The sequence below is a fragment of the Dama dama genome, chromosome 3 (genome assembly GCF_033118175.1).
Source record: "Dama dama isolate Ldn47 chromosome 3, ASM3311817v1, whole genome shotgun sequence".
Taxonomy (NCBI): Eukaryota; Metazoa; Chordata; class Mammalia; order Artiodactyla; family Cervidae; genus Dama; species Dama dama.
In genome coordinates, this window is record NC_083683.1 from 27,857,935 (window position 1) to 27,870,161 (window position 12,227).

Below are 12,227 nucleotides of genomic sequence, written 5' to 3' on the forward strand. Positions count from 1 at the left end.
AATATTTACATTTCACTTTAATATTTGGTACTGTGTAGATTATAATAGTCTAATATAAAAACGGATGTCAATATTTTAGCTCTAGTAAATGCTTTGCTAAATTTGGCTTATTTTTTTCCTACTAAGTTGACTATTGTGATTATAATTTTTAAAAGTTTAACTTCCAAAATATAATTTTTAATATTAAATTTGAAAAATACAGCTAGTTTCACTTTTGCCTACTAGTTAAAGCATTATTAAATTCTTCATAAACACCCTAGGGCAACTTAACATTAGAAAGAGAAGTTAGAGCATTTTTTTCCCAAATGCCTATCATCTGTTATTAAGAACACTTATTTGGGTTACTAAGTTATGCCCTGAAATTAATCATCATACAATAATAGTTACAGATATGATATACTACAAAGTTTTTAATCTAAGAATTATTGATTTTGCATAATTTTACCAAAACATTTCATATAAACAATAAAATCATAAGAATTTGAGAACAGCAGAGATTATTAATGTAGATTGATTTTATATTTTAAAATTCTTATATGTTCATAGTTTTAAAATAAGGTAAATTTTGGTTGTCTCTGTGGTGATAGCGATATGTAGTGTCTCTGTGTGTGATCCAGTGATTTTTAAGGTTGATTTTCTTCTGCACCCATTTTCTATGTTGTATGTCATGGAAGCATATAAAGTGAAAATATAGCTATGCACACTCAGAATTAATAAGCATTATTCTTTGTTTACATGTGAGCAAGGTAAGTTTTATATGATCATTCTAAATCTGTCTCACTGGTATTTTCAAAGGTGTTTGAAGTGTAATAGTTATGTTTAAAGTGTGCTTGTGCTGACATTAAGTCATTTCATCCAAATAAATCTATGAGAGAGATGATCTACTTAATCTGATTAACTGCTGGCTAGTCATGAATCTGATCAAATTTTTAGCCACACTGTGATGAAGTTGAAAAGGTCTGTGTCCAAGATAATTATTCATCTCACATAAAGATACTATTTGTTCTGATAGTGGCAGATTTCTAAGTTTATACTTTGTAAATTCATGGTCTCTGAACAAAAATGTATTTTTCCACAGATATTTATTTAAATTATACATAGAAAAAAAAAGTCATATGTAAATTGTTTTTCTTCTTCCACAGATTTAAATTTAGAGCCACAAATGTCATGGGACAATTTACTGACTCTGATTACTCTGATCCTGTTAAGACTTTAAGTAAGACATTTTTCTAGTTTAATTTCATTTATAATCTCAACATGCTAATCATAGCTATAATGTTCCTTAGTAAATGTATTCCATGACTGAATGTTCTCAAGTATAAAGTCATTTCAAGGTTAATTATCTTGACTAAGAAAAAAGTAGTATTTATAATACTCTTTTAAGTGATGGATGCTCCATCTATTCAAATTTGGACATAGATTTCAATATGCTATTCAGTCTAGGCTGATGTGTATGGACATTACACTAAGAAAATATTTGGTTTTTTAATATGTAATCTTCTACGTAAAAGATTTTTACTTTGTAAAAATGAAAAAGGATTAAGGAAAATTTTCTGAAATAATCCTAAAAGTTAGAAGCTTCTGTCTTTTTAAGTTTTCTTTCTGATCAGTGCTTTCATGAGTTTTTCAATTATATCCATCCAGTCAGGCCTGGATACAGCATAAGTACCATTCAGTCAGATGCAAGTATACTTCTTCCTTTTCTCTTTCTCCCCCTTTCTCTCCCCTGACTGATCCCCTTCCTACTTCTCCTCTTTCTCTCCTCCACCTCCTTCACCATCAACATATCTAACTTTAAATATTCTGTGCCAGACATACTCTGAGGTCCTTCGTATGTATTAACTGATGGATTCTTCACAACTGTCCTTTAATTTAGGTCAGTGGTTCTCAAAGGGGTGATTTTACCGTTTGGGGATCTGGAGCCATTTCCGGCTGGGTGGTCGTAAGTGTGGGAGCTGAGCTAGTGTCACCCAGGGGGCAGAGAGAGCAGAGATGCTGCTGCCTATCCTCCAGGGCAGAGGCAGGCCCCTCCAGCAAGGAATCATCTGACCCCTAACCAGTGTGCTGAGGTTCAGAAAGCCTGTTAGGTTGCTAATGTTAGTTCCATTTTGCAGATGAGGAAACCATGGCCCAGATTCAGTAATTAAGTGGCTCTGCCAGCACAAATTTTATAACCATTAAACTGCAAATGCAGGATTTAGATCTGGATTCAAATCTTGACTCTACCACTTGGGAAAATAATTTCTATTACCCTCAGTTTCCTTATTTGGAAAATGGTGATATTATCTGCCTTGAAAGATTAATATAAAACAATATGGGTAAATATATTAACAAACAGCTGAATGCTTAATAGCTTTTTGACAGGTTATAATGAAAGATTTTAAAATTGTACTTCCTTGGGAGCAATTCTTTCCCTAGGATTTCTGAGTAATTTGCAAATTTCTATCTCCTGTGTGTCAGTCTCTGAGCCTGTGCAACTCAATGTGTTGTTCAGATCTACAGTATATATCATCAATGCAGTAGATTTCGGTGAGAGTTATGGTTGAGAGAAGATAGAAAATGTTCCACCATTTTTAGTTAGAAACTCTCATCTGGTTCTGGACTATTAACTGTATAAAAAGCCAGTTTCTGCGGCCTGCACTTAGTTAAGGAAACTTTGGATCTTGAAGAAATGAAGAAATGTAGTGCACCATTTGCTACATTAATGTTTATAAAAGAATGACAGATTTCATTGGCTATGCTGTCTGCTTAATTCCATACACATCACTGGTTTATTTTTACATAATAATTCAATCATTTTATACTTTTGTCAAGGGTTTCTGCATTTGGAGGCTGTGTTTATCACACCTGACACTGCCATGGTAAATGTTTTAATGGCATCAACATCATTTCCTTTAGGGTATAGAATTCAGAAACCACATATTACCACAGCTAAATGCTGACCCCCAGTATATTAACTGGTGGAAGATTAAAAAACATAGTACAAATGGATTGGCTCATATGTCTTAGAGAAATGACATTTTGTAGATGCAGTGCTAAAAAGACATTACTTTGTTGTATTGTTTGCTGTATATTATTCATCTCACAGCTTCTTGGGTTTATACAGATTATTGATATGAGGACAACATATTCAACTGGTTATCTGGAATGTAAAGTTGACACATCTGGGTTAATAGGAATGAAAGAGCATTAGGAACCACAGTGTACAAGGACGTGACTCCTCAGATACTGCAGAATAGCATCCTTGTGGCCATGAATGGGCCCCATTCAGCGCTGGCCACCATAGTCTCAAGATGTTTCTCAGTGAAGATCTCTTCTTTTTCTTCCTGTCTCTCACAGCCGAGGCAGTGGCATACAATAAGTAATTCTAGAAGGTAGGAGAAATATGCTTGTGAGTTCTCTGACTCCTCTCCTGGAATCACCACCACCCCCCCAGTCACCCAGGTGCTGATGTGTGTGCCCTGGTAACAGCAGGAGTGTCCGAGGATGGAAGACGCAGAGGGCAGGGCAGAGCACCAGGTCTTACCAAGGTTGGAGCAGGAGGGGCTGGGAGCCAGCTTGGACTCTGCAGGTGGAAGGCCACTGGGCTGGTAAGGGGTAGTGACAGGGAGGGTCGTATGTATCTACAATCAGTTTTTCAGGGCTCATATGTTATTTGTTGGAGAAGAAAATGGCAACCCACTCCGGTGTTCTTGCCGGAGAAATCTCACGGACAGAAAGCCTGGCAGACTACAGTCCACAGGGTCACAGAGAGTCGGACGCGACTGAGCATGCATAGACCAGTGACCTAAGGACAGCCTTTCAGGTTCCTCCTTAGAGTGGCCTTCAGCGGGCTCTCTCCTGGCAGATAGAAGCTCGATAATAGGCTTTTGTTCTGTAATGCTCACTCTGACTGACCGCATGGAATTCTGCTACCTAGATAGTTATCTGTAGCTCGAAAAACAGTACTGGGCAGGAGTAGATGGAGTTTAAAGGCGTGCAACCCTCAGTTATGGCGAAATGAAATGTTAAGATTTGTAATGTGTCAGGTACCACTGGAGCAGAATTCTTTGATGTAGAACAAATACATAAATACAGCTGCTCAGTCATTCTGCTGGTGAATGGATGTAACACCATCAATTTCTGGCCTCACTTTTTTTTTTTTTTAACCTAGCTGTTGGATATTGTGGTTCTGTGTCTGCCAGGTTCACTCTGATGAGTCAGGCACTAAAGTGCAGCCTCCAGAAAAGGTGCTTGTCTACAGTTGATATTCACATAAAAGGCCATGAAGTCATAGTTTTTGGTAAAAGAACATTGCTGAGGAAGATATAGTAGAAGGACTCAAAAAGGAAATAAAGTTGACCATTTCTTTAGTTGGCAGTGGTCAATGGCCAGAATGATTTCACGGCTGTGAGAGTGGGGGCCAGCAAATAGTAAATGCATTGGTGTAATATCCCCGGGGTCATAAGAGTACAAAGGATGTACTTTGAGTCCTCTCTCTCGAATATGTCATGTATTAGGACACAGGACTAGTGGCTCCCAGCATTTCTAACAAGCCTGCCCAATACTTAGGTGTATCTCACACTTTAGCCAAAGTCTAGGTCCCATCTAGGTCATCAAACCACCACTGGATGTACAGTCATTCACTGGTATTTTGCACACCACAGGCAAGGAGCTTCAAGTTGAGTTACCTATCAGTACAGTCTTCAGGATTTAAGCACCTTTTGAAGGCTGTGTTTTGAAGTTAGTATAGGACAGGCACTTACAAGACAGACCATTTTGATAGTGGTTGCGACTGTAGAGATATTATTGGGATGTTAAATTAGGGGCAGAGACTCACTGATGAACTAAAAGGCTTAGTGAAAAGGCTAGCAGCAGGACAAGTGAGAAGGGGCTGGACAGGGCTTTGCTAAATAAAGATAAATAAGATGGAAGAGGAATCACACCTGGGGAAATCTTGATGACCTGTAGGAATAATACAAAATGACACATGCCGTTATTTTAATCCTAAAGATATACTTACAACTTATTTGATTTTATTTGCATTCAGGACTAAGCCTTAGAATTTTTATTAACCAAATTCACAAGAATTCATCTTAAATTCATTTTTAAAGACTCCTCCTTAGGTATATACGTTTATGGAAACCGCTTGCAGGCAATGTTTTGATTACAAAGTTTCATTATAGAGGATTCCTGTGATTTGAACTCCAGACACTCCTTTATGCACCTCACAGGGCTTCACTAAAGCTAAAGAGAGGAAACAAACTCCACAGCAAAGGCACTCTGTGATTTTTTTTTTTTTTTGTCATAACACTCCTTATTTAATTACTGTGCTAACAATGAAAAGTTCCAGTATTCTCACTTGAGAAGAAAAATAGGGAGTCACTATATATATTTTTGTGACAAAAGGAACAGGGGGAAGTTTTATGATGTTCACAGGCAGTAGTAATGTGATAGTGAAGCTCGCAAACTCTGCAGCCAGACAAGCAAGTTTCAGGCCATTTTGGCATATATGGAATTTGTGACTTTGAATTAGTCACTTAACAAATTAACCTCTGCAGTCTCATTTCCAAAAGCAGAATAACACCCAATTCATAAACTAGCTGGGCTTCTGTGGTGGCTCACACAGTAAAGAATTTGCCTGCAATGAGGAAACTCAGGTTCAATTCCTGGAGAGGGAAATGGAAACCCACTCCAGTATTCTTGCCTGGAGAATCCCATGGATGGAGGAGCCTGGCGGGCTACAGTCCATGGGGTAGCAAAGAGTCAGACACAACTGAGAGACCTACACTTTCACATCACACTTTCATAAACTTAACTGGGAGATTAAATCATATTTAATGATAAATCATTAAATCAATGATCATTTATGATCATAAATCATAATTACATATGATTAATGTAATTAATCATGTACATTAAATCAATGTACAGATTAATGAAAAGGTTATTAATTAATATATGAAACATTGTTTACTTATGTACCAAACCCTTCATGCCAAACCTTTCTATATAGCCTCATGTATTTTTTCACTACAATCCTATAATGTGATTTCCTATTTATGGGTATCCCTAATGTCAGTCAGTCAGTCAGTTCAGTTGCTCAGTCATGTCTGACTCTGCGACCCCATGAATCGCAGCACACCAGGCCTCCCTGTCCATCACCAACTCCTGGAGTTTACTCAAACTCATGCCCATGGAGTCGGTGATGCCATCCAACCATCTCATCCTCTGTCGTCCCCTTCTCCTCCTGCCCCCAATCCCTCCCAGCATCAGGGTCTTTTTCCAATGAGTCAACTCTTCACATGAGGTGGCCAAAATATTGGAGTATTGCTTTGAAATCTGAAGCTGGGTCTTTAAGCAGCTTGCCCAAGGTTACAGAGCTGGGGAAGTACACCACCAGCTTTTAGACACAGGCAACCTGACTTCAGGCAATGTTGTGTTGCCTAGAAATTACCAAGTACCCAAGTAGCTTTCAATTTCATCACTATTGCTAATTTTTCTGCTCCTGCATACTTCCTATCCTTGCTGTACCATTTTCTCTTCTCAATATTTTAAACTATTTCTAGCTTTTCTCTTTTTATCTTCTCAGCTTTTTAAGGCTAGCATTAATACATGAGTATGCTTTATTTTTACACATAAAAATGCAGTAATTCCTTTTGTTTTTTGTAAACAATAAGTGTGACTTTTCTCTACATCTTGGAAACAATTGTTTAGTATCTACTAATATTTTGCATAGCTGATTTAATAGATATTTCTTGAATTATGACATAGAATGACTTTTAGTAACCTCTTTGTGTAGTATTTAAATATTTTGGATGGCTAGTACAGCGCTAAAAGAGAACTTTTTTACTTAAGTTCTGTCATAATAAATGAGTTATAAGGCTCAAAGTCACATTCTGTTATGTAATATGTATCTGTATCAAGAGACAGGCATTGTCCTAGGAGCTTTATAACTCATTTACTTCAAGCTTCTTCTTAGAGATATAAAAGTAGCTTAAAAAGTCAGATCCATAGGCTGAGTTTAAATAATGATAACTTTAATCAAAAGATAATACTTATGAAAAATTAGTGCTTTATAATTATGATTTGCTTAATTACAGTGGAACATTCTGTTATGAAATAAAATGATTTGACCTTTCATAGGATTTTAAGTCTCATTAGGAAATGACTTGTACGTATTAAAAAAAGAATGCTCATACTTTCAGGCAGAAGAGTTCCATTTTCTGTGAAAGGACTTAGAGAATAACTTCATTCTGTACTGGTAGTGCTCTGTGGGTACATACGTAGTGGTGAATCAAAATTTGTACTGGAAAATCACAGTACATTTTGTCCTTTCCTAGTAGCACATTTGTAATGCACGTGCCCAAAGGATTACCTACTGTTTATTAATACATTATATGTCATTTCTTCACTTTACTTGGCTGGTGCTTTGAAATGGTCATCTAATCTATGGTCTATGAAGTCATTTTTTTTTTTTTCACTAGATTCCAAGGTCTAGTGACTCAGTACTACCTGATAAAGATGATTCTTTATTCATCTTCATGTTTCCTTTCTCAAGCATATCCAATTAGGAATAAGCATGTGAAAATTTATGAAACAAGCCATTTACATTTTAATGTGTAAAAAAGGTGTATCTAAAATACTATATGAGCTATTATATGCTCATTTAGTGTCTTCTAAATTTAGGTGAAGATTCTAGGTGACCATGGAACTCTGATTGTTAACATTTATAAGCACCAAGCCAGGGGAATAAAGGTGAAACATTAATCCCTGTGTATTTTACAAATAGTTAACCTATGTTGTCACCTGACTTTAATACTTTTTACAGTAAAATTATATAACTTAAAATTGATGATAATTACTAATTGTATAAAAAACACTTTATAGTTATTTGGTTTAATGCCTAATCTTCAACCTGAAGACTTTTAATTTCTACTTCAAAAGTGAATTTTTAATCAGTAAATTTTAAAGTATTTATTATTTGCTATGTGCCTGATATTATTCTCAGACTTCATACACAGTTGTGAATAAAATAAAGACTCCTGTCTTCAGGAATCCCACTTCTGGATGGGTAGTAGGGTAATAAATAAATGAATTTTAAGATATGTTAAGAGGGTTATGGAGGGGGAAAAAAAGTAGAACAGAGTGCAGAGGAGGTAGGAGGGGGAAGACAGCAAGTGGCGGAGTTGTAACTTTCCATCTTAAATAGGGTAATCTCTGAGTCTGCCCAGGCTGCCATTACAAATACCATCAGTTTAGTTCAGTTCAGTCGCTCGGTCGTGTCCAACTCTTTGCGACCCCATGAATCACAGCACTCCAGGCCTCCCTGTCCATCACCAACTCCCAGAGATTACTCAAACTCATGTCCATCGAGTCAGTGATGCCATCCAGTCATCTCATCCTAAATACCACAGACATAGCTTAAACAACAAGGTTGCTTTCTCACAGTTCTGGAGCTGGGGGGCCAACACAGAGTTGCAGCCAGCTCAGTATGTGGCGAGCGGTCTCCTCTGTTTCGCTGTGTCCTCCTGTGGCCTCTCCTCAGTGTGTGCACACAGAGGAAGAGAATAGCTTCTGGCGTTCTCTTCTTAAAACAACACTAATTCTGCTCAGCCCTTAAGACCTCAAATAACATTAAGGACATCCTTACTCAAATAATCTCACATTGTATTTGTGTTAGGGTTTCAGCACATGAATTTTGGAGGGACACATATATTCAGTCTGTAAGAGGCGTCATTCACTAGGTGATATTTGAGAAAATTCTTGAAGGTAATGACATGGCTCCCCAGGAAGATCTACAAGAGAAATCCCTTTCCAGGCACAGGAAGAAGCTGGACAAAGCCCTGTATCAAAAGTGACCTGGTGTATCCCAAGAACAATAAGGAGACAGTCTGGCTCCAAAGCAGTAAGCCAGCTGGCGACTGGAAGGAAAGTCAGAGATGACAGGGAACCAGAGTGTTAATGAGGGACCAGAGACCATTAACCTATGGTGTAGGCCACTGGGAGGACTTTGGATTTTGTCTGTGAGAGATGAGGAGGGTTTTAAGTAGAGAGGTAATACGTTAAAAGCATTATTCTTGTTTACTATGCTGAGAATACATAGAAGACAAGGATAGATACAGGAAGACTTGTTAGGTGTCCATACAATAATTCATGCAAAACAGAATGGTGGCCTTGATCAGGTTACTTGCAGAAGAGGTCGTAAAAGGCGAAGAGAGAGTACATAAAAGTTTCGAATAATATAATGAGCCCCAAGTGCCTATGAAGTTTACCACATCTGCTCTATTTGTGCCTTGGTCATTTTATTTCTGAAGTATTTTAAATTACAGAAAGCATTATCTTCCACTCCAAATACTTTAGCTTATCTCTCTAATAAGTCTGTTTTTATTATATTGTTGCAGTTAAACAAAATTAATGTTAAATCCTTGATATTATTTTCAAATAATATTTTCATATTTTCAAAACATCCTGATTTTTTTTCTTTATAATTTTTTGAAACAGGATCAAATGAGAGCTCACACATTATTTTTTTTTTTTTATTAGTTGGAGGCTAATTACTTCACAACATTTCAGTGGGTTTTGTCATACATTGATATGAATCAGCCATAGATTTACACGTATTCCCCATCCCGATCCCCCCCTCCCACCTCCCTCTCCACCCGATTCCTCTGGGTCTTCCCAGTGCACCAGGCCAGAGCACTTGTCTCATGCATCCCACCTGGGCTGGCGATCTGTTTCACCATAGATAATATACATGCTGTTCTCTCGAAACATCCCACCCTCACATTCTCCCACAGAGTTCAAAAGTCTGTTCTGTACTTCTGTGTCTCTTTTTCTGTTTTGCATATAGGGTTATCGTTACCATCTTTCTAAATTCCATATATATGTGTCAGTATGCTGTAATGTTCTTTATCTTTCTGGCTTACTTCACTCTGTATAATGGGCTCCAGTTTCATCCATCTCATTAGAACTGATTCAAATGAATTATTTTTAATGGCTGAGTAATAGTCCATGGTGTATATGTACCACAGCTTCCTTATCCATTCATGTGCTGATGGGCATCTAGGTTGCTTCTGTGTCCTGGCTATTATAAACAGTGCTGCGATGAACATTGGGGTGCACGTGTCTCTTTCAGATCTGGTTTCCTCAGTGTGTATGCCCAGAAGTGGGATTGCTGGGTCATATGGCAGTTCTATTTCCAGTTTTTTAAGAAATCTCCACACTGTTTCCCATAGTGGCTGTACTAGTTTGCATTCCCACCAACAGTGTAAGAGGGTTCCCTTTTCTCCAGACCCTCTCCATTATTTTTGATTGTTGTGTCTCTAAATCTGGGCTTCCCTGGTGGATCAGATGGTAAAGAATCCACCTGCAATGCAGGAGATGTGGATTTGATCCCTGGGTTAGGAGGATACCCCAGAGAAGGAAATGGCAACCCACTCCAGTATTCTTCCCTGGAAAATCCCATGGCCAGAGCCTGACAGGCTATAGTCCATGGGATTGCAAAGAATCACATACAACTGAGTGACTAACAGTTTTCACCCTTTCTCAATCTATTTTCATCTAGAAGAGACTTCCTCCCGCCTCCCCACTCCTTTGCCAAAGACTCATTTAAGCAACTAGATGAGCTGTCCTGTAAGGGGTTCCATGTTTGGAATTTGTCTCATTGCTCTTTATTGATGTCATTTTATTTTTGAACTACTTTTCCTACTTTCTTATAAATTAGAGATAAGATCTAAAGGTCTGAATATGCACAATGAACATTTTGGCAGGAATACTTTACAAGTGTTGCTGTGTAGATCAAAATACCTCACATCAGGAGGTATGTAATATCTCGTCACATTTTCAGTGATGTTAAAATTGATCAGTTAATTTAGTGATAGTGACAGCATGATTCTTCACTGGAAGTTTTTTTCCCATGTTATAACCAGCAAATAATCTGTAAGGTGATAGTCTGACATTCCCTAAATGTTCAAGTCCCTATCAACCTCCTAGTCATTTAAAGATGCATTTGTGATTGTTACCTGAGTCAGTTATTTCGTTAGGAATGCAAAATTAATTAATTTCCAATTTTATTATTTCTTCCACATTTATTAAACAGAATTTTCCTCTAAAAAGGAGCTTTTTTTCCTTAACTAGGGCTTTTTTTAATTCATAAAAATAGAAAGCCAGGGGGGAAATGCTTAATTTTCTCCCTTTAATTTCAAAGTTTTAGAGAGTGAAAGAAAAGTAATTTAGCTAAAACCAGAGGTTACAAAATAGTATTTTTTGTTTTAATTTTCATTTCTATTTCATTGAATAATATTAGAACTCATGGATTTTTATACTGATATTGAATATATTTCTATCAGTTTCAGGTTTTATTCATCATAAAGTTTAAAATGTTCCATCTTTGGCCAGTAGGACCTCTTAAAGATGACCTTTTGTTTTTTCTACACCATTAGCCTTTGATAGTTTCTTAGCTTTCTTGCCCCATTAGATGTCCCAAATTCCTTTTGTGCTCCAATCACAATTTGGGATTACTATCTCTCCAATTTTCCCTGGTTTCTTTTAGTGAAAAATGTGTATACTTAGAGTCAACAGGATTTCCTCAGAGATTTTGGATGTGTTCTGTGAATGAGAAAGTCAAGTACGACTGCACAACTTGGGGACTGAGCAACTAGAACAAATGAAGTTGCCATCAACTAAGAAGAAGAAAGATGCAGTTGAAAGGAGAGACGGATAGGAGTTCAGTTTGGGACATTCTGATTTTTGAAATTTAATTACATTTCTATGTAAAGATGTATAGTGGGCAACTGGATATACAATTTGGAAGTTCCTTAGATTACAGTTAAGTAGACATCATCATATAGATGAAAATTAAAACCATGAGTTTGCATGAGTGTACCAAGGGTGTGAGTATAGATAGAAAAAGAGGACCAAGGATTGAGCCCCAAAGTTAAAAGATCTAGAAGATAAAGACATGTGTACATTTTGTTAATGTTATTGAGAAATAGGTCGAAGTATATCTTTATTTTAGACCCAACATAGTATCCCATATAATAATAATTAATGATCATGTTACACTTTCTCTTCAGGTGAAGGACTTTCAGAACGAACTGTAGAGATTATACTTTCAGTCACTTTGTGTATCCTTTCCATCATTCTTCTTGGAACAGCTGTTTTTGCGTTTGCAAGGTAAGACTATTTGCATAAGACTTCTTCCTAAGATGCTTTATGGGCAGTTACAGTCTAATTAGGAGACAGAA

The 12,227-nt window shown here is 37.1% G+C and overlaps 1 protein-coding gene across 1 annotated transcript in view; it reads left to right on the forward strand.

Moving 5' to 3' along the window:
* PTPRQ (protein tyrosine phosphatase receptor type Q) overlaps positions 1-12,227 on the forward strand; it is a 237,221-nt gene that overhangs the window by 171,056 nt on the left and 53,938 nt on the right. The window contains exons 33-34 of the mRNA XM_061122020.1: positions 1,143-1,216; positions 12,057-12,156. Coding sequence (XP_060978003.1) covers positions 1,143-1,216; positions 12,057-12,156 — 174 coding nt within the window. The remainder of the gene's footprint in view (positions 1-1,142; positions 1,217-12,056; positions 12,157-12,227) is intronic.